Source organism: Fusarium vanettenii, assembly GCF_000151355.1.
Source record: "Fusarium vanettenii 77-13-4 chromosome 2 genomic scaffold NECHAsca_18_chr2_1_0, whole genome shotgun sequence".
Classification (NCBI taxonomy): Eukaryota; Fungi; Ascomycota; class Sordariomycetes; order Hypocreales; family Nectriaceae; genus Fusarium; species Fusarium vanettenii.
The window spans coordinates 2,638,491-2,659,214 of record NW_003315867.1 but is presented as its reverse complement, the minus strand read 5'-3'; the positions used below and the strand labels follow the sequence as shown (position 1 = coordinate 2,659,214).

Sequence of the window (20,724 nt, the reverse complement as noted above, 5' to 3'; positions counted from 1 at the left end):
TTGGGACATGGCACCACGAGTATATAACGCCCCAAAATCTACCAAGCGCAAATCTCCTCCCGAAACTTTGAATCTTCCTCCCGCGGCCAAAGGACGAAAGCTCGACGAGAGAGGCCCAGTCAAGCGCAGACGCAGCATACCTTTGACTTCGCCAGCCAGTGGTGTTCCACAGGTCAAGCTCTTGCTTGCCACTCCGCCATCGACGCCAACGTCCCCAAGACCAAAGACTCCGCCCAGACACGATCGGTCTCGACTGCATCCGAAGTGGCGCCGCAAGAGAAGAAGTGCGCCCTTGTTTGGCGTGTTTGGCGCTTTTCTGGATCTAGAGGCAAGAACTCGAAGAGAGAAGACAGTGTGAGCAGTCTCACATCGAGTGTTGCTGGGGTTGAGCACTATGCTTACATCGTATGAAGTGGATGGAAAGGAGATGGAGCGGGCGCAGCTGGAACCAGTTGGTTCCAGCAAACTGCTAAATCCCAGACCGTCGCTTCGACGTGTGCGGAGGCGGATATTCAAGGTGGGAGGTGAGGCGCTTTCACTGGTAAATAAGGGGCACAAGACTGACCGTTGTGCAAAGCTGCAACCCAGACAAGACGCTGGAGAACACTCTGCCACAACCAGGAGGGAAGACAGCATGCTGGAACCCAAACAGGGCGCGAAAGATTGGACTGGTCACAAGAGTCAGATGCACTCCCGGGCTGCCTCTGATTTGGTGCGGAATACCAGCACGAAGGCCTCTAGCACGGTCGAGGATGACGCAGGAGACCTGCTTGCCTACAAGCTCTTGAGGATAGTCCCCTTTGCATCCCGATCTATGACGCTACCTGCCGATGCTGAGTTTAGCATTGCCGACGTCGAGAAGGCAGTCGACGTCCTCACCACCATATCCAACATGTGCGACACCATCTCTGGACAGCCCAGGGCGGACATGCGAACCAAGTTGCATGACGAGCTTGTTAAACTGCCTAAGCTCTTGACCCGTGAGGGCCGGGACAAGCAGCCCAAGATGGCAGCGCGTTTCCAGGAGTTGGTATACCGCCATCCTGATTCTGGGAGGTGGGGGCCGATTGAGAGCTTTGAGAAGTTGGGCGATGATATCATGGGATTGACGTTGTTTCGGGCGCGATCCAGGGCCTCACCGAAGCAGAGACACCCTGGCGTATTTGAAGTATGAGACAACTCGGTGTGAGTTGGGCATACCTGGTTAGGCACAGAGAGGGAGAAGAGAGAGACTGCATGGATGGATCGCATTGATGAGCATTTGGATGGCGTACAACGATACCCCCCATTTTACTCAGGTAGTAAAAAGATAACAAAATCTTGCATTTCACGAAACTCCGTTCCCATCCGTGACCCAAGACCTGGTAACTAACGTAGTAATCCTTGATACAAAGCCCGCCATGCGTCTGAAAGAAGAAAGTACAGTAGAACAAGGCATCCATCGAAATGAAAGGTTGCAACAAAGAAGAGATTGGATATCTGACATTGAATCAAAGGAAGTAGTCCGCTACTGGCTTCTTGGCCGGCATGCCTCTAGAATCCTGCGGCGCGGCCTGAAAGACACGGTAGCGCCTTGCAGGACCTTCCCTGGGCGGTAAGCTGCCCTCTACCATGACACCGCCATCGCTGCGGCCGACATCGCCGTTGCTGCGGGCAAACAGTCCCATGCCAGAATTGTCCTCGGTCAGCTCCAGAACGGCAGCGACGTTGCCGCACCGGTAGCAGTAATTGGGGGCTGACCAGACGGTGACAATACTTGCGTCAAACATCTCCTTGAATCCTTCCATGACGAGTTGATGGGCGCGGGCGATGAGACTGAGATCGTTGCGGTGGTTGAAGACTTTGACGATGTCGGCGCCAAATAGGAAGCCTGCGCCTCGCGGGGAGAGACCCCAACCATCAATCTCATCAGGATCTGACCAAAGGATGTCGCACATGGCACCCTCGTGAGGGACCTCCTGCTTCCGGTCTATTAGACGAATTTTATCGACAGTGTCCACCAAGGGACTCAAGCCGCCGTGAACACAGAGAACGGCGCCAGCCAAGTTTCCAACAGAGCCGCCGCTGGAGCCAGAGGCGCCTGAACCTGGAGGACCCGTCTTGTCCATCGTCGTGCCCCCTGGACTTTGCGCTTGCTCCTGTGAGCTCTCTCCAGGCTTGCGCCGCGGGAACCTGCTCATGATGGAGCCATTCTGGTCGCAAACTTCGATTTCGGTGTCGTCGTCGACAGGCTCGTCAGGCGACAGGGTGTTTGACGCGCCTAGTACCAGCGCGCCAAGAGCAAGGTAGTCGAATACATCACAACAATACCGCCAAACATTTGCGCTGCCATACTTTCTTATGCATTCGTCGTAAAAACCGTACACGGTGGTGATCTGTCGGGACTCGTGATTGCCGCGGATGAGCGTCATTCTGTCAGGATATCGGACCTTGAGGCAAAGTAGAAGGAGAAACGACTCTAGTGAGTAGAAACCACGGTCGACAAAGTCGCCTGCGCAAAGAAAACATGGTCAGAGATGCGGCTCGGAGCGAGAACGGAGGGAGGTGCTCGGCCTACCCATGAAGAGGTAGTTTGTGTCTGGGACGTCGCCTCCCACTCTAAACAGCTCCATCAGGTCGTGGAATTGGCCATGAATATCACCGCATATCTGGATCTGGGCATCAGCCATGGCTCCGAGCATCACAAGCCTCGGGTGGAGGTGGCGCATACCGTTACCGGCGCCATCACAGTGGTGACGTTTCCTTCCTCAATGAGAAGCTCCCGCGCCTTGTGGCAGATCTCGCGGACCTGGGCTTCTGGGATCGGTCGACATGAGCGTAACTGCGCGATCGCCCTGAGGTCGGCGTTAGCTGGCGGATCCAAGTATGATCGGCGGCGGCCTTGGTGAGCCTCACTTGTCGAGGTCGCTCATGATTGCAAGGGTGGGTGGGCGTGCGATTTGCGCGCCGGTGGGAGATGCTGGATCGTGTAGGAACGTATGCTCATAACATGTCGTGGGAGAGAGAGCAACGTTGGGCGATCTCGCGCAAGATAACGAAATAACTAACGGCGCGGGGAAGAAAAGCCGGTCGCGTGTGTTGGAGATGGAAATTGGGGAAATGGCCCTGGCTTGGTCGGACTTCGCGATTGATTCGCGCTGGCGGGTGATGCCGTGAATGGGAGGTGGAGCCGAAATAGGTTGCATCTTCAATCTTGTGCCCCGCCACACGGGGCGCAAAAAGTCGAAGAAACCGGATTTACGTAAAGCCGCGCCCGGCAGGAACCCGCAAAGCCGGTAGCCAATGGGAGCCCCACGATATCTCAGGCTTGGGTGAGCAGCTTCGCTATTTCTCGACACCACCACAAATCCCTCGACTCCGCCGACTCGCCGACCCGGTCACTACGCGTCGGGAGGACGATGCTACCGTCGCCTTGTGAGTCCAATGGCACCCGGAGCTCGCAAAAACCCACGCTGACGGTCAATTGAGACCACTAGAGTTCCCTCACCCGAACCTCACTCTTTGGATCCGGGATCATGCCACCCGTTCTTCACCCCAAATCGCGGATGACGTCGTCGCTCTTCGCAACGACCGTCGCCGCATGCTTCCTCGTCGTCACGATGCCGCATCTACTTCCCTGCCCAGTACCACGGGCCCGATTCGCCGACGGAGAAATCATGGTTGACGAGAACGGCCGGCGGATGCGATGGAAGAAGAAGGACAGCACACCCAAGGTGGAGGACGGCATTGTGCAGTTCAACGACATGTCGGCCGAGGACGTTCAACAAGGGAAGGACCGAGTGCGGAGGGAGTGTCCTGTACCAAAGCCCGGAGGTATGCTTGGCGAGTGGTTGGGTTTCCACAAGAGCGAGAGCGAGATCGAGACCAGAGCTGGTCGGTGATGGACCATATTATCGACCCGACCCGAACGACTCCAACGGAGAATACGATCGAGACCTCCTATGACCGTTGGATACCGCTACCTATACCCCCGAAAAGCCGCAATTCATCGTTCAGACAGGCGTCGCTCGATCGTACCATATTCTCTCGACACGGAGGAGAACTCGACTACCCCATGCTGGGTGCCACGTTGCAGAAGACTCTGGAGGGCCACCGATGCATTTTTGAAAGAGGAGTGCAAGATTCTGAATAGCAGTGGTTCACAATGATCGTGCGGGAGATTCCCTTGTGGCCTCATACGGCCAATTCTTCAGGCCCTAGAGGCCAACGTTGCTGTAAATCACATGCCGAATGTATAGTTAGCTGTGTCTATGGACTGGAAAAAAGAAATAACAAACAGAGAATAATTGTACATTCTGATTAGAATTGTCCGCAATTCGTGTCACAATGGCATTGAGACTGAGTCACTTTGTCAATCCGGAGACACGGAACGGTGGAGTCGTGCAACCAGGTTTGTGCCAAGAGGAAATGTTTCGATGGGGTCATTTTAACCAAGCTTTCATTGGACGGTGTCTCGTCCGCGTAAACTTTTACTACGTGCGAGTTGAGTTCTTGCCAGAATCCGGCCAGATATGAATAACTATGAAGACTGAGTTGTTAAGCATTAGAATAGCTGTCTTTTGACACCTAGATTTATACAAGTTGCATCTTGCTGATTGTTGCCTTTCTGTTACGAAGTACATGGCATGTATTGCCAAATGAACTTTGCAAACATGTCCGTGGAGTGAATTCTTATCAATATCCATGCCGTATTGATGGTATTTGTGAAACCATTCTGTCGAATAAGCAAATTGTATAATATGCCCCGTGCATCAACCCCATCTTTTGCATTCGTTGTTCCTGAACTGGCCAGCTTTCCGGCAAATCAAATGGTGGAGTTCAGATGGATGCAGCCTACAAGGACTGTAATCTCAAAAGAAAAGAAAGATTCATACTTGAAACCGTGCAACATACTGCAACGTGGCTGCGAGCATCAGATAAAGGGATATTGATGCTGAGACAGATGAAGTCCATTGCAGATGTTGTGGAGCCATAGGACCACCAGTCGCGTGATGTCGTTAGACGCTCCTCCGTAGGTGCCGGTATAATTAGAAGCTGTGTTCGTCGTGTCAGATGCTGTTACAGCCGCAGCAGGGAGGCAGCCCACATGCCTCTCTGCGCCTGGGCATGTAGGCAGGGCGACAGGCTGACCGACCGCATCAAGAAATGACTTTTTTTTGGAAATGCATTCTGTGATGTGGTGCAGCATGAATGGCAGGAAGACTCTTCCCTGCGGTACGTAGCAAAAACAATGGATTCTTGAAAATTGTTGAGTCGATATGATCGATGATCTCATTCCGCCTGATAGAAACCGGCCGAGGCACTCTTCACGGAAGCGGCATCTACCTTGACCTTGGCAATGACGATGGGCTTTAGCGCTTTAAGCTTAGGCAGTGGAGGCCCCGTGAGGTCCAAGATGCCCCCTGACCCAATGGCCTGTGGCCTTCTCACCCGCTGAACGCCAGTGGGTGACGGCCCGCACAGACCAACTACAGAAGCCCGCCCACCCGCGTGTCCTAGGGGCCCGGACCCATTCAAGCGCCGCCACAGAAACGGTATCCGCGGACCACAGGCAGGCAGGTTTATTGGAGCTGAATCTCCCGTCTCATCGTTGAGCTCAAACCGTTGACGGTCCCGTCGATTTCTCCGCAACTCAAAAAAAAAGCCCTTCCTCCCCTCCTCGTGCCACAGAGACAGAGAGGCTCAGGCTCGGTGCTCTCGATCGCTTCAACAATCCCCATCGCGTTCGCCGGCTTTGCCGCGCTCCAAGCGGTCGATTGCCATGCCCCTTTGGCCTGAGTGCGTCCTGCGATCGCCCTCGCCGGCTCCAATATCCGGCTGAACCACTTCTCGATCGTGCCCAACAGACAAAGCCCTCCCAAGGCCATGACTTCCCCCTCTCCCCCGCGAACCGGCACACTCTACGACTCGCCCCGTACGCATGATTCTGGACGTACTCTGAGCAGCTCTCTCGATAGTCGAACTCCTCGTCTGCGTCCTCCCCGCTCTCTTCCACGTAAGCGCCCCTTTCGCGCCCGCGCACACGACCAACCCAACCCGTGTCATCCCGCGTGACTTTTGAGCCCAAGCTGAACTTGACAATAGCCTGGATCGATTCGTACGAAGAGAAGCACGGTTCCGTGAGCGACGACCAGCTACGACTACTTCATCCTCCTTTGCGCGCCGTTCAACCTCAGCACAACTCATCTCCGAGTGACCCACAACGACGAGTATCGAAGGATGGCTTCATAGATCCGGATGACCCCCTCGCGGGACAAGGCCAGGGAACGAGGGGGAAAATTCCTCATATACTGCGCTATGGGCGCGCGTCGATGCGCGGAAGGAAATGGGACCACCTCAGGTCGGCAGAGCCCGTCATTGTCGCGGGCTACAAACCCGCCATGACGGCGCAGCCGCCGAGCATAGCATGGACGGATTTTGTGCACTCGTCGGCCTGGGGCCGCATGCCCAACGAGGAGTCCAAGGTCGTCGACATGGAGGCTATGAGGGGTCTTCAACCGAGCTTTAACGACCCGGCACGGCAGCCTTATAACGCCTTGGAAGCTCGGATATCGCGCAAGAAGAGGACATTGGGTCCATATAAACGGTTATGGTATTTGGCTACACGGCATTCTCTTGCTCCACTAATGTTTCGACTGACCGTCATGGTCACCTCTATTATTGCCCTTGCGATAGCAGCACGGATTCACAAACTCGAAGATGTCGATAGTTCAGGCACCGCCGAGGAGACGCAGTCTGTTGTCGCTGTTGCTGTGGACTGCGTGGCTATCCCATACATTGGCTACATGATTTGGGACGAGTACACTGGAAAGCCCTTGGGTCTGCGGTCTGTTGTTTCCAAGATCTCGTTGATCTTGCTAGACCTCTTTTTCATCATCTTCAAGTCGGCGAGCACGGCGCTCGCATTCGAGAGCCTCGTCTACCATAACTTGACAGACACCGCGGTGCGGAACCTGTCCAAGGCTCTGGCAGCATTCATGCTGATAGGGTTGATGGCTTGGACCATGAACTTTGCAGTAAACATATTTCGGACGGTTGAGCGTCTCGGCGGAGGAGAAGACGACGGCGCACATGGTTAGGAAAGGCTTGGGAGTGACTCTTTGTTTTTGGAATACCCCCTTCTGCAGGGAATGTTTTTTGTGTTGGCTCCTGGGAATATGTTATCGCGCGTATAAAGACGCGCGAAGCGTTCATTGTATTATCTTACATACTACACTATATCTCTTAGCGTCACGGAATAAAAGATGTAAATACTATTCATAATAAGAAACTGTTTGAAGCAAGGAGATGCTACGATGTGTGATGGTCCAGCTGTAGTCAAATATGAGCTACCTACCTGGCTCATATTCCTTTGTTGAGCTGCTTACTGTATTGCAGTTTGGCTGCCTAGTGAGGCTTTCGGGATCATTGTCTTGAAAAGTAACACACCTGCTTGCCCTTGAATGAACTCCTTTTTGAGGGTGCAATCTTGGGCTCGTCTGCAAGATTGATCTTTGTTGCTAGACTAGGAATTAAAGCGCCTTTATTGTCGATTGATATGAATGGCATGAATGGTTCCTGAGTTGATGGAGACAATGAGCTCCTGTGGCGCAGGCGGCTAAGATTGAGATTGATGCTCTGAAGGCAGCCGCCCCCAGGCGCCAGCTCCAGGGGACCCTGTCATCGGAGCCGTCCCAGCCTCAGCCTAGGGCGGTAAGCCACGGCAGAACCCGCAGCTAGTCCATTTTCAGCCGACCTGGTCCCGCTCTGCCTGCCTGTTGGCCTTGCCTCAGCCAACACATGGATGAGACCAGCCAGCTCCGGTCTGACTGCCTGATCTCTTCCACCGTCTCGTCTACCTGCCTTGGCTACTTTACCTCCATTTCTCGACACTAACTTTCGGCATCATTCTGACCTTTTTCTTTTCTTTTATGACTCAACTGGTCTGAGGTCTCAGTCGTCCACCTATTTCTAGTTCTGTTGTTGACCAAAATCACCCCCGACAAAGCCCTCCCTCCCTCCATTCATCCCAAGGCGCCCGTTCTCGACCTCACTCTTAGTGTCGTCCGAGTAGCTCGACTCAGCCTTGACGAACTGGTCGACAAGCCCACGAGCGTCTGCACCGCCCTCGTTACCCACCCTGGGTCTTTGCGCCTCTGGCACAGCTCTGAGGCTCTTGCTCCGTGAAGCATCTCGACCCCAGCGCGACTCTGACGACATCGCGTCGGACCCCTCGATCCTGACCCCGCCTCCGACAACACCTCCGTTAAGCCGCCATCCCCATCTGCCCGTCAGCGCATGATGGCTGCAAAGATGGCTGCCCCGACCCAGATGCCTCCCATACCTAATAGGGAGGACATTGGGGCGACGTGAGTTGCTCTATCGTGCGCACCTGGAGTCTGGAAGCTGACCTTGATAGATGGACCTACCTCCAGGCAGGCATTTCTCGCGTCATGAACGATCTCGAGCAAGGTATCGATATGCAAATGTATATGGGTGTCTACACGTGCGTCACGCTCCGCGATAGCTTCCACGAGGATTATGCTAACGCTATGCAGTGCCGTCCACAACTTCTGCACATCACAAAAGGCTGTTGGTATGAATGGACCGGCCATGCAATCTAACCACCGAGGAGGTGATAAGCCTACGCGCGTACACTCGCTGAGACCGAAATGCTAACAGTTCGCTAGCTCATCTGCTTGGTGAGGAATTGTACAACAAACTGATTGATTATCTGAAACAGCACCTCGAGGGTCTCGTGAACCAGAGCAAAGCGCACACCGACGAGGCACTTCTCACATTCTACATCAAGGAATGGGGTCGGTACACCGTTGCCGCCAAGTATATCCATCATCTTTTCCGCTATCTGAACCGCCACTGGGTCAAGAGAGAGATCGATGAGGGCAAGAAGAACATCTACGATGTCTACACACTACACTTGGTACAATGGAGAAGGGTGTTGTTCGAACAAGTCAGTTCCAAGGTTATGGATGCAGTCCTGAAGCTCGTTGAGAAGCAACGAAACGGCGAGACCATTGAACATGGTCAGATCAAGCAGGTTGTGGATTCCTTTGTGTCTCTAGGACTCGACGAGGCCGACCCCTCCAAGTCGACACTTGATGTCTACCGCTTCCACTTTGAACGTCCTTTCCTCACCGCAACCAAGGAATTCTACCTGGCCGAGTCGAAGCAGTTTGTGTCGGAAAACAGCATTGTGGAGTACATGAAGAAGGCAGAGACTCGCCTGGACGAAGAAGAGGAGCGCGTGCGTATGTACCTGCATCAGGACATAGCAATTCCTCTGAAGAAGACTTGCAATCAAGCTCTGATTGCCGATCACTCGACACTACTCCGCGACGAATTCCAAGTCCTCCTGGATAACGACCGAGAGGAGGACATGGCGAGAATGTATGGCCTACTCTCTCGAATCCCCGACGGCCTGGACCCACTGCGCTCTAAGTTTGAGACGCACGTGAGGAAAGCTGGCCTGGCGGCTGTGCAAAAGATTCAGTCTTCGGAGGGCGACAAGTTGGAACCCAAGGTCTATGTCGATGCTCTGCTGGAGATCCACACACAGTACCAAGGGTTGGTCAAGAGAGCCTTCACCGATGAGCCAGAGTTCACACGCTCCCTTGACAATGCCTGCAGGGAGTTTGTGAACAGGAACGAAGTCTGCAAGGCCGGCTCCAACAAGTCACCTGAACTGCTCGCCAAGTACACGGACGTGCTACTTCGAAAGAGCAGCACTAGTATTGAGGAGGCTGAGTTGGAGCGTACCTTGGGCCAGATCATGACCGTGTTCAAGTACATTGAGGACAAGGATGTCTTCCAAAAGTTCTACTCCCGAATGCTTGCTCGCCGTCTCGTGCACAGCAACTCGTCTTCGGACGACGCTGAGACGAGCATGATCAGCAAGCTCAAGGAGGCCTGTGGTTTCGAGTACACCAACAAGCTCCAGCGCATGTTCCAGGACATGCAGATTTCCAAGGACTTGAACAAGGAGTTTAGAGATCATCTCGAGGGGGTTGAGTACACCAAGTCGGTTGATTCGGCCTTCTCCATCCTAGGAACGGGCTTCTGGCCGTTGACTGCTCCTAGCACCGACTTTACACCGCCTCCTGAGATTGCGGCTGAAATCGAGCGCTTCATCCGCTTCTACAAGCACAAGCATGACGGTCGCAAGCTCACATGGTTGTGGCACCTCTGCAAGGGCGAGATTAAGGCTGGCTACTGCAAGGCCAGTAAGACACCCTACACGTTCCAGGTATCGATTTACCAGATGGCCATTCTCCTTCTCTTCAATGAGAAGGATAACTACAGCTATGAGGACATGCTCAGCGCAACTCAGCTCAGCAGCGAGGTGCTGGACCAGGCACTTGCTGTTATCCTCAAGGCCAAGGTGCTCATCATGTCTGGCCCTACTGGTGAGAAGCCGAAGCCGGGCAAGACGTTCCGTCTCAACTATGACTTCAAGAGCAAGAAGATTCGAGTAAACCTCAACTTGGGTGGAATCAAGGAGGCTAAGCAAGAGGAAGCCGAGACCAACAAGACGATTGAGGAAGACCGAAAGCTTGTTCTCCAGGTATGTATCTTTCTGTCCCCTATTCTCTTGCAACAGATTTGTGCTAACGTATTCACAGTCGGCCATTGTTCGAATCATGAAGGCACGAAAGAAGATGAAGCACACCCAACTTGTCAGCGAGACCATCAACCAGATCCGATCTCGCTTCGTGCCCAAGGTCAGCGACATCAAGAAGTGCATCGAGATTCTCCTCGACAAGGAGTATCTGGAGCGCCTGGACGACGACGAGCTTGGATACCTGGCTTAAAGTCTCGTCGACGAACAAGATGGTGCCGTGGCCAAGGCATTAGACCCACTCGACTCGCCCATATCACGTCCTTTTTCACGCTCATCTTAGTATTACTCCCTGAAGGCATGAGTGCCTGGGTATATCGGTGGTCATGAAGGACTACTTACTTCTCATTTTCATCTCTTTTTCTTGTTTCCTTGAGCGGCTGGCAATGGTCATGATATGATGGGCAGCGATGATGAGGACGGGTTAAACAACTAGATAGTCGGCATGAGATATGCACGCGCAAACAAACAATGGGATACAGCCCCCTTTTCCATTGACTCGTCCATTTATCAATCTATGGATGGATGTTTGCTCTGCAGCACTTTTGTTCTTTATCGTTTTGAGTTTCTTCATGATGACTATTGGGGGGTTAAACTCGGTTGAAAGGAAAGGAAAGGGGTTGGTTTTTGGGTGATCTGGGAGTGTGTACGGCATGTCGCAAGTTAAAAAAAGGGACGGATGGATGGATGGATGGATGAACTTGCCAATGATACAGGCAGGGGAAAAGAACAGGGCATGTTTCAAGACTAGACTCTTTTCCAAAGACGGTTCTCGAGGCGTTCTCGTGAGATTGATATTTGTGAATTGACTCGGATGAATTACGCCTCCCAGTTTCGTCCAATATATAGTGCGCTAACTAACACGGCTGACCTATCCTATCTAGCTATATCATGACATTGCCCCTTTACAATTGGCTCATCATCTTTTTTTCATCTTTGTTCAAACATGTTGCCGTCAATCCTTGGTCGTAATCCCATTCTCGCCTGGAAGGGGCTTCACATCGGACGTCTTGTCCCTCGAGCCCCTGACACCCTCGGTCTGGAAGCCGTCCTCATCCTTATCCGGCACTGGAGGGCCCGGTAGAGGCTTGGACACTGCTGCAGTGTCAGGCCGGCCGGGTGAGTCGCTCACGCCGGAGAGAATGCTCTCGCTGAAGCTCGCACCTGTACCCGGTCGCCCCGTAGCGTCATCCGAGCTACCCCCTCGCGAAACGGGGGCGCTTATCATTTGATAGTCCTTCTCGATGGGGCTGCCCGACCTTGATGAGTCGGTGGGCTTAGAGGTCGTCTTGCGTCCCCAGCCAGCACCCCAACCGCTGGTCCGGCGCTTCTCACCAGCCCAGGCCGCCCAGCTGCCGATGTAGGCGCCTGCCCTGGCGCCAGCCGACTGAACCGACTGTTGGGCTCTTCCCCCGTCGTATCCAGCAGGGGGTGCAGAAGGTGTGCTATCCGCTGGGGGTGATGCTGTGCGGGCCTCCTCTGCGCGGCGACGCTGGGCTTCACGGAGGGCCTCCATGTCCGAGTACAGCTTGTTGAGGACGAATGAGGCCTTTTCACGGCCAGCGGCAAAGTTGCGGCCAAGGACCTCGCGGCCCTGAGCAAAGCGCTCATCGAGGTGCAGCTCCTTGACCTGCTCTGCGATGCGGCGCTGAACATCCTCAATGTTGAGCCCTCCAGCGCAAGGATGACGAGGGTCGACAATGTCAAAGAGGTGAGAATCAGTGTTTGCGTTCCACATGCGGTAGTTCTCAGTGCGCTTCCAGGCCTCTACCCAGTCATGGCCAAAGTCCAAGATGGGATCTCCCTCAACCTCTGGGAGGATGGCACGTGGATTGTTGGGGTTGGCGGCGAGGTAGTTGTGGTACTTGACCGATGAGATGAGGGCGAGGATGTACTCTTCAAACTGAAGTCTGATAAACTCCTCACTGCCCACGTACTTCATAGTCTTGGGCCTGCTGGGATTGGCCTCATCCCACGTCTCATTAATCTCGTGAGTCAGATAGTCTATCCACCTCCTATCTGCGGCTGTGAGAGTCAGGGCGCGACTGAGGGACTGTGAGTTGATGGTGACTGAGTCTTCATCCAGATTGATGAGAATATCGCTATAGCGATCCTTTTGCTGAAGGAGGAGCGAGTTGGTGCTTCCGACGATATAGGATTTGGTGCCAAAGTCTGCAAGGATATCGAGTTGTTGCAGAGGCGTATAAGGGCCGAACAAGCTCCCCTAGTCACGAATGTTAGAGAGTCTCACGAGTCAAGCTGGTTTTCCAAGTGCGGACCTTGCCAAAGATTTGTAGGGGGAGACCCATGTAGCACAGAAGAGAGTTGCGATCACTAGTACGCAAGCTGGTGGGCTTGGTGAGGCTCTTCTCATAACTGTTTAGTTCTGGGTCTGCGCTGTCCTGGAGGTTGCGGATGAGGCCGGGTATCAAGGACAAAAGAGAAAATTGCATCATGCACAACCGATCACACTTCGAGCCAAAGAAGAGCATCTAGACCATGGTCAGTTTTTGCATGCATCAACTCGAACAGGGGGCAGTCGCACCTTGGGTTGGAGGAGACAGCACTTGAGCAGAACTAGTGTTTGCCACTTGAACTCGTGGATCAGCTCCCGGAGACTCATGCCCAGGTACTGGTCCCGGTCGATAGAGTCGTTCAGCAGGCCCCTCGCCTTCTCGTCGGCCAGGCTCTCCTGGAAGCGGCGGAGGATCTCGACGTCGGTGAACTCGCGCTGGGCGAACCAGGCCTGGGTGACGACGCTCAGGCGTTCGCGGAGCATGCCAAAGAACTGGGGGCTGTCGGCGATGACCACGACGGCCTTTTGCACCGTGGACCGGGTCACGTCGGCGGGACGGTTGATGAGCTGGGACGAGTCGAGCTGGCGGGTGCACGAGATGCCGAATAGCGACGTGGCGGGCTTCTCGTCCGTCTCTGGGCGAAGCAGTGTAAAGTATGAAAAGTCCTCCTCGGATCTGTGACGTCTCAGCAACCCTCATCTCCTTCCCAACAAGATAACAGAGACTCACGCGTGCGCGCCATCGCTCAGGGCCATGAACGGCAGCAGCGTCCAGTTATAGTCGACGGCTGGATCACTCCCCTCATCGGCGCCAAACCATGCCTCCACCTCGGGGCCCCTGGCATGGTGGAATCCTACAACGGTGACGAGCGGGACAAAGTCGGACTTTGCAGGCGATGCGGGCGACGAGGGGATGATGGGCGACAGGACGGGCTTGAGGTCGTCATTGGAATCGGGGGCCCCGAGGCCGCTGGCGGGGGACGGGGACTGGGACTCGTCGGAGCTCATGGTAGCTTGGTTTGGGGTTGCGTGGTAGGGTATATTCCGGCCTTGGGCGGCGCTACAGGTCGTCCATGTATCTATCTATATGCGCCTAGCAGACGTGCCGCCGTGCTGGGCGAAGACGGGGGCGCGGTCGACGACGGTGGAGTTGTTTCGTTGGCGTGATAAAGGGGTGGTTTGCGCGGACGATGAATGTAATGTATTGAAGATGACAGGGGAGCGAGGGAGCTGGATTGGACGTCAAGACGCCCGAATCGTCAACAGCTCGTGGTATAATTTCGATATCGGCGTTTCAATCTGGGCTCCGTGTCGTCGCTGCGATGTTGAAGCTGTCGATGCGCGCTCGATGAGGCGGTCAGTGTCTCTCCCTTGGAAACGATGGAAGACGGGAACGAGTCCAGCGGGTGAGTCGCGCGAAAGAATCAAGTTGTACAAACGTCGATGTTGTTTGTTTTAAGCGGTCGATGGGCGGATGTTTATCAGAAAACAAGATGAAAAAGGTTAAAGAGACAAAGGATGAAAAGGTCAAGGCCGAGACACTCAAAAAGTTTGCATCATTGACGTCTTTCTTTCGATGGGAGATGGGACGGGAGAGAGTGAGGGGCCCCTGTACCTGTACCTGTTCGGGTGTGGCTTTGGTGGGATAAAATGGTGCGCGCCGCGTCTTGATAACGTAGCGTTAGGTACTGCCCGTAGCTTCTGATGTGGCCTCGACTGGAAATTGCATACATTGAACTTTCAGGTCATTTCATCCCTGGCAACAACAAAATTCAAGGCGGATCAGCTTCCCATCTTCAAGCCTAAGTCTAGCAAATCAGATCCTTCCCTTGGCATCCACTGTAGACTCTTTGGGTAATTGTCTGACGGGATCCCAGCAGCATTTCTACCATCATTTTCATGCCAATATCAATCACCGTCTCCCCGAACACCAATTGTACACACATCCCCCATCTTCGCCTTACTTCTCACATGCAGAATAAACAAACAACCAAGTATTCGACACTTTCCGCCCTGCTCTGCTGTGCTGTGCCAGGCTAGACTGCTCTATTGTCGTGGTTGCATCGCATGTAAGCCGACGTGTCTTGCATTGCATCGCCTACTTAGCCTCAGACTTGTCCTCAAGAACTTACCGCATCCATGGTCACGCGCCAGAGACGCAACGCAACGCAACGCAACGCAGCGCCTTTTGTCGTCGTGGCTGTCAACAGCAGCAAAGACAGCAAAGAGAGGCGTCACCATCACGTAACCTGTCCAGGAGTGACTGATTGAGTACATATGTACAGTATCTCAATGCCATGCAACATGAAATCCAGCCCGACGGGCTGTAACTGGAGGCCCTGAGTGCAAGTCAACGAGCCTTCAGATATTAGTGCACCTATGCAATACCGCTCATAGTTCACGATATGGCCTAGTTATGTATCCATCCATCTCAACAAGTTATCGGTAGCAACCTGCCTTGATCCAAGGAGCCCCATTGGTGCTCACAAGCTAACATCCAGCTACGGTCCCTTCGATTGGCAATAGACCGCATCAAACAGCCCTTCAGCCGAAGCAACGCAGCTGGCTTGGTTGCCCTAGATCGAGTGCAGTCCAGCCTGTATCCGTAGAGTAAAAACTAGGCCATTTCTATCTTGACCAATCATCCAGCTCTAAACCCTCTGTGCATGAGCCAGCCACGAGATTGACCGTGCTTCGGCTCAACATCCAACTTCGGACGACGACCACGACAAGGCAAAGCCATCTTTCAACCGCCCAAAGTTTATCTTGAGAGCTGCCGATCATCCAATGTCAAACCGATCCGGATTAGAAAGAAGCTGGGTCCAGATCACCCAAACTCTGGCTCAAACTATCTAACCGAGGCTCGTGGCCAGCACTACTTGGTGTCATCTGGTCTGGCAACTTGCTTAGATGTGAACCATGAGAGTCCTCGCCACTGGTGGACCGGCTCCAGTTCCAGGCACAATGACAATGAGGCTCTTCTATCAACGGAAAAGCAGCACATGCCAACAGTCGCAATAGGTTTGGCGTCATGTCGTTGCCTCGTGGTCTCGGCCCGTCCTCTCCCGTCACTCGCCCATATCAAGTGGCACATCCAGAACCAACCTCAAAAGCAGTGGCCAGATCATGGTCAAGGCTGACCAGAGATTGATAGAGGCCATGTCCAAAACCAGCCTCGCGCTCAGTGTAACAGTCCAAAGCGTAGATCCTTCCAGTTTGGACGTCACATCTCGATTGACCTCGAGACCAGAGCAGCCGCATCTTTGACAAGGCACGCCATCGTAACACTGTCTATGTCCCGCAAGCTCAACTGAAACAGGGTCGTCTAGAACACATCGTTCGTGTAACTCAGGCATGTCGTTGGCGCCCCGTGCTGGTAAATGCAAAACGGTCCTCCTGAGACAGGCACGACGGGAGATGGCCTCTTGGGGCGACCAACGCCATCTAGGACGCGGTTCAAAGATGAGGAATGCATCCCGCGATAGACCAGAATCTCGGGTAAACTCGCCAAGCCAAACGAACGAACAGGTTCAGCACGTCTCTGTGAGACATGTGCCTGGGAGTGAGTCCTCTCCTGAATCAGAACGCCAAGATCCCGCGAGGCTAACCGAACGCCACTTCGGGCAGATGGCCATCGGCGTCTTCCTCTCCTATACTCGTGTGCCCTCAGGGTGCCGTGATCCTCAAGAACGACATTAGCACAGGTCATTACACTGAACGTATGCCTGGTCGTCCAGATCGTGTGAGCAATCCAACTAGGTTGGTAAACTATCCGTCATTGGCTCTCCAGACTCCCACCTGAATGAGTCGTCGTTACAGTCTGGAAGCAAGCTCAAAAGCAAGGCCAAACCGAGGATAGTGCTGTGGCTAAGACAATCATCACCCAAGACACCAGGAATCGAAAGTGCCATGTCTCTTCTTAAGACTTCATAACTGCATAGAGTTAGCTTCCGGTCGCGTCTTCTCAAGGGCTGAGAACCTGAGTGCCCTTGATCGACAGACCGGATGCGGCTATGTCATCCGTACCTGGTCTATCAACCTGTTCTGTAGAGTACTCTGTATCTGGATGTACAAGGTAATGAGTGATGGACGCTAAATTGAGCCCAGGGAGATTGATCTCGGCTAGGATTTGTGTCAAAACAGACGCTGAGCTGACAGGAAAAAGAAGCAACAACAGCTTGAGTCCCTGAATCGAGATCAAAGAAGCAACTTTACCAACAAACGAAACTGAGCTGTCTTTTTCTGAGATGCAGACGAGAACCGAGCAAGAGGCGTGTGGCTGCAGCTGTGGGGTTGGCATGTCGGTCATTGCTGCGCTTTGGGCATAGTTTCGATGCAGAGCGAGGTCGCCAGGAACAGCATCGCCCAATCGTCGACACTGTTCGGAAACAATTCAATCTTTAATAAGCCAATTAACGAAGTGCCATGCTTTAACAAATTGCCTGTTGACAGGACGTCAGCCTGGGGACCAGGTGTACAAGATGCTATGGAGGGACAAGGGAGATGAAGGCCCAAGACTCACCAGTCTATTTCGAACCAAGGGGCTTCTTTTCAAGAGCTTTATAAGAAACATCAATTGACAGGCGACAGTCTTGTATGCGAACGTCATACTGAGGGTTGAAGATTCATTAGTTGTCAGTTCAAGGCCAAACTCCAGCTTGCCTGTGCCACTATTAAACGCACACGATTGATCCCGAAGCACTTTACTTCATTTCATCCTCGACCCGTCAATGCATCATCCCGACAACACCAAGGCAGCTTATAAAAAGAAAAGATTAAGGGGAAAATGTAGTACCTGCCAGCAACCCTGAGCTTGCGCGCCACTCCACATCCTGAAAACAACCGCCGACAGACGCAGCCATGGCGGCGCGGCACCATGGGTCCGGCAGTAACACATCGTTACCGCGCTCGAAACATCGAATTGTGCACAGCTGTGTGGCTCAGTTTGCTTTTGCGGTCACAGAAATGGTGCGGCGCTCCTTGCCATCCTGGTTGAAAGCAATCTCGCACTAGCAAGTCGATCCAATCACTAGGGACGTCTTTAAGAACGGGGTAAAGATAGGGGTTGCTGATTTGCCGACGCTCGAATTGCACGTAAACAAGAGAACGATCCCATCTTGCAACATCTCCCCATGGATAACCCGTGCTCAAGCTCCGGGTTGTAGCATACACATTTCAATGGAAGCCAGCTGGAAACTCGGTGACGGTGGCATCCTTGTAACCAGCCCCTGCTGGGCAACCCAGGGGTAGAAACGAGTACGTATGTGGAAGGACAGCTGCACCCTTTGACGATCTTTCTGGAGGAGTTCAGGGGATAGTCAATAACAGGGGCAGCTATTTGTCAACCCTCGGGGTCGGTACAATTCCAAGAATAACTTGATCATCACCACCTTGTGCGAGTGAATGACAACAATAGGAAGCTGCCTCACCTGCCTATTCACCGAGCTTCGGCTCTCGATGCGCATGTTGACACAGACTTGGAGGCTGTGTCGTCCAATCAAAGACGGCACCTCATCCGCTTTGCCAAGCCATTGTACAACGGTGCGCCGTGCATGTCGAGCCTTGCCATCCCTGGGAGGTGGAAGCCTGGTTGATCGGTGAAGGAGATGGTAAGGGTTTGGGAACTGGCCGGGCGTTTCTGCAGGCAGAATCAAATGCAGCATAGCATGAGAAGCAGAAGGTAAATCGAAGAAGGACAGGGGATGCCAGGAGGGCGGGCAGCGAGGAATTCCCATCCGAGCACCCCACTCCAAAACTCTAGGATCCCCAACCCCTGGTAAGAGACGGTGCCATTGGACCAGCAGCATAAGCTCTTGAGCTTGGGGTTAACAGAGGCTCTCGTGCGTCCGCAAACGTGAGCAAGAATTAGTCTCCCAGCTCGGCCCGTCTGTCTTCTATTTCCAAAAGACTGGCACATCCTTTTGATACACGTGCGGTTGCTGGCCGATTGCCATCGGCTTCGAATGGAATGCGGATAAATCGCCTCAACCTTGGGTAGCCTAATCGAGTCTTCTCGCTACGGGCAGCGCCCTCAGCGAGGAGCCCTTGGGCAGTCGTTAAAGCAGCAGTACGGGGAATGGGGCCTACCGGGGGGCGTCGGTTGAACGAAAACTGAGGGGGCTTGAGGGGTTGAGAGGGCTGCCATGTGCGGGCGGCGCACTCTCTCTCCACTGGACCCGTCATTCCATCTCGACCTCAAGCAGTACGCGCTCCAGATTCATCGTGGGTCTGTCTGCGTCCATGTCAACTGCCTGTCGGGTGTTTGTTTGGTCACGCCCGCCGAGATATTCACTCCCCCACGTCTCGTCTCGCCTCCATCAAAACAAGCCCACCATTGCCGTGCTGTTTTCTTCGCCCGCTTCTTCGCGGCAATATGCTGGACAGGGCTGTTTCCCACACAGCAAGTCTGCAGCAGAGCCTGGCAGCCCCTTTGCCAAGCGCGTGGTGAGTTGAGACATCGGTCGACAGGAGATGTGTTTTTGAAGGGGTCGATCAATGCGCGTGAGGCTACAAGGCGCTCTAGCAGAGAAAAGCAGGGGAGTGCCCCGGCTTAGGAAATCGGTCGGTGAGGAACTGAAAAGAAGGCTGGTGCCAGGCGCAGCCTCCAGGACAGATGGCGCCCATCAGGAACGGTCTTGGGCTTGTCATGTTTGTAGGTTCGTCGTGGGTGAGCAAAGGCCCAGAGGTTCAAGGGCAAGGGTCCAGACTCTCTTTTGTGACGGATCAGCACCTTTGACCACCACAAGAGAAATTCGAGAGGCCAAAGCTGGCACCACCAGCTGTTAGCCATCCTCGGGTGCAAAGCGCAACATGGTCTGACCTGGTCTCGTTTCCTCATTGGGACTGATAGAGTCGTACCAGGCTGATAGGCTTGCAGTTTGATGAGATCCCATCCTTCAACCAGCGCGATTAGCATCCAATGTCTGCGTGAAATACAGATACCTTCTGATGAGGACCCTGCAGATGGAACAATCATTCGAGGAAGGGTGTTCTGGAATTCCCATCATGACAATACCGACGAGACGGATCAATACGTCGTGGCTTCATCAAGCATGGATATGGATTGAAAAGCCCAACCACGACCGACACGTCTTCAACGCCCAAGGCACAAAAGCCCAAGCCGGGCCTAGGCTGCCGGCCAGCCGGTACGATTCCGTCGATTCTTTGGCCATCAACTGATATTCTGACCGGGCCGGAAGAGTCCATCGTCGCAGCCGAGTCTTGACGGCGGCTAAACCCATTAGTCGGTGTCGGTGCTGCTCTGATCCGTATGCGCTGCGTCTCCATCCGCCGAGACGCCGGAGTTGTTTCTTGCCCGTGTGTTTGGTATGAAGGTACGGAGTACAGACAGTATTGCTCAAGCGTGAATGGTGATGGATGCCATGAGTGTTATTTGATTATGGCAGGTCGGCCTCCCCCATGCTCCCTCCAGTTGATCCCTGCCCTCCTGCTGTAGCGTTGTAAGCCCGGTGCCCAAGAACAGCAGGTACTACCTGTACCCTCGCAGCCTACCGGGCTGCTGCTTGAGCTCCAGGCTTGCGGGAAAGTAAGGTAGGTACCAACCTTATACTTTCCCACCTCACCTCACCTCATCTCACTTCAACCTCTACTTTGCTGCCCCCCAGCGTTGGCCGTCATCTCCTCCTCATCTCCATACGCGCTGGCCATTCCCCAGGTACCTCATTTTTGTACAGTTGAGGAGAAGGGCAGATTCTACTCCTCGTCGTCGCTTCCAATTCCGCTTTCACTTGCGCGACCTAGACCACGTTCATCTTGACTCGAAAGACTCGACAGAGCAGAGACATCCACGAAC

The 20,724-nt window shown here is 53.7% G+C and overlaps 4 protein-coding genes across 4 annotated transcripts; 2 read left to right on the top strand and 2 right to left on the bottom strand.

Moving 5' to 3' along the window:
* Positions 1-1,490: 1,490 nt before the first annotated feature.
* Positions 1,491-2,912, bottom strand: NECHADRAFT_91172 (uncharacterized protein; the record flags this gene model as incomplete). The annotated part of the gene is made up of 5 exons (XM_003046064.1): positions 1,491-2,138; positions 2,205-2,491; positions 2,558-2,648; positions 2,711-2,834; positions 2,896-2,912. 5 exons carry the CDS (start codon positions 2,910-2,912, stop codon positions 1,491-1,493), a joined length of 1,167 nt encoding a protein of 388 aa, XP_003046110.1.
* A 2,953-nt stretch (positions 2,913-5,865) lies between these two features.
* Positions 5,866-7,259, top strand: NECHADRAFT_66606 (uncharacterized protein; the record flags this gene model as incomplete). Its single annotated transcript, XM_003046637.1, has 2 exons — positions 5,866-5,995; positions 6,085-7,259. The coding sequence occupies 2 exons, from the start codon at positions 5,866-5,868 to the stop codon at positions 7,077-7,079; spliced, it is 1,125 nt and encodes a 374-aa protein (XP_003046683.1). The 3' UTR covers positions 7,080-7,259.
* Positions 7,260-8,280: 1,021 nt separating this feature from the next.
* Positions 8,281-10,808, top strand: NECHADRAFT_103491 (uncharacterized protein; the record flags this gene model as incomplete). The annotated part of the gene is made up of 4 exons (XM_003046636.1): positions 8,281-8,348; positions 8,399-8,451; positions 8,670-10,561; positions 10,620-10,808. The coding sequence occupies 4 exons, from the start codon at positions 8,281-8,283 to the stop codon at positions 10,806-10,808; spliced, it is 2,202 nt and encodes a 733-aa protein (XP_003046682.1).
* A 609-nt stretch (positions 10,809-11,417) lies between these two features.
* On the bottom strand, positions 11,418-13,919 carry NECHADRAFT_66601 (uncharacterized protein; the record flags this gene model as incomplete). The annotated part of the gene is made up of 4 exons (XM_003046063.1): positions 11,418-12,839; positions 12,895-13,107; positions 13,161-13,587; positions 13,642-13,919. 4 exons carry the CDS (start codon positions 13,917-13,919, stop codon positions 11,571-11,573), a joined length of 2,187 nt encoding a protein of 728 aa, XP_003046109.1. The 3' UTR covers positions 11,418-11,570.
* Between the last annotated feature and the right edge of the window lie 6,805 nt (positions 13,920-20,724).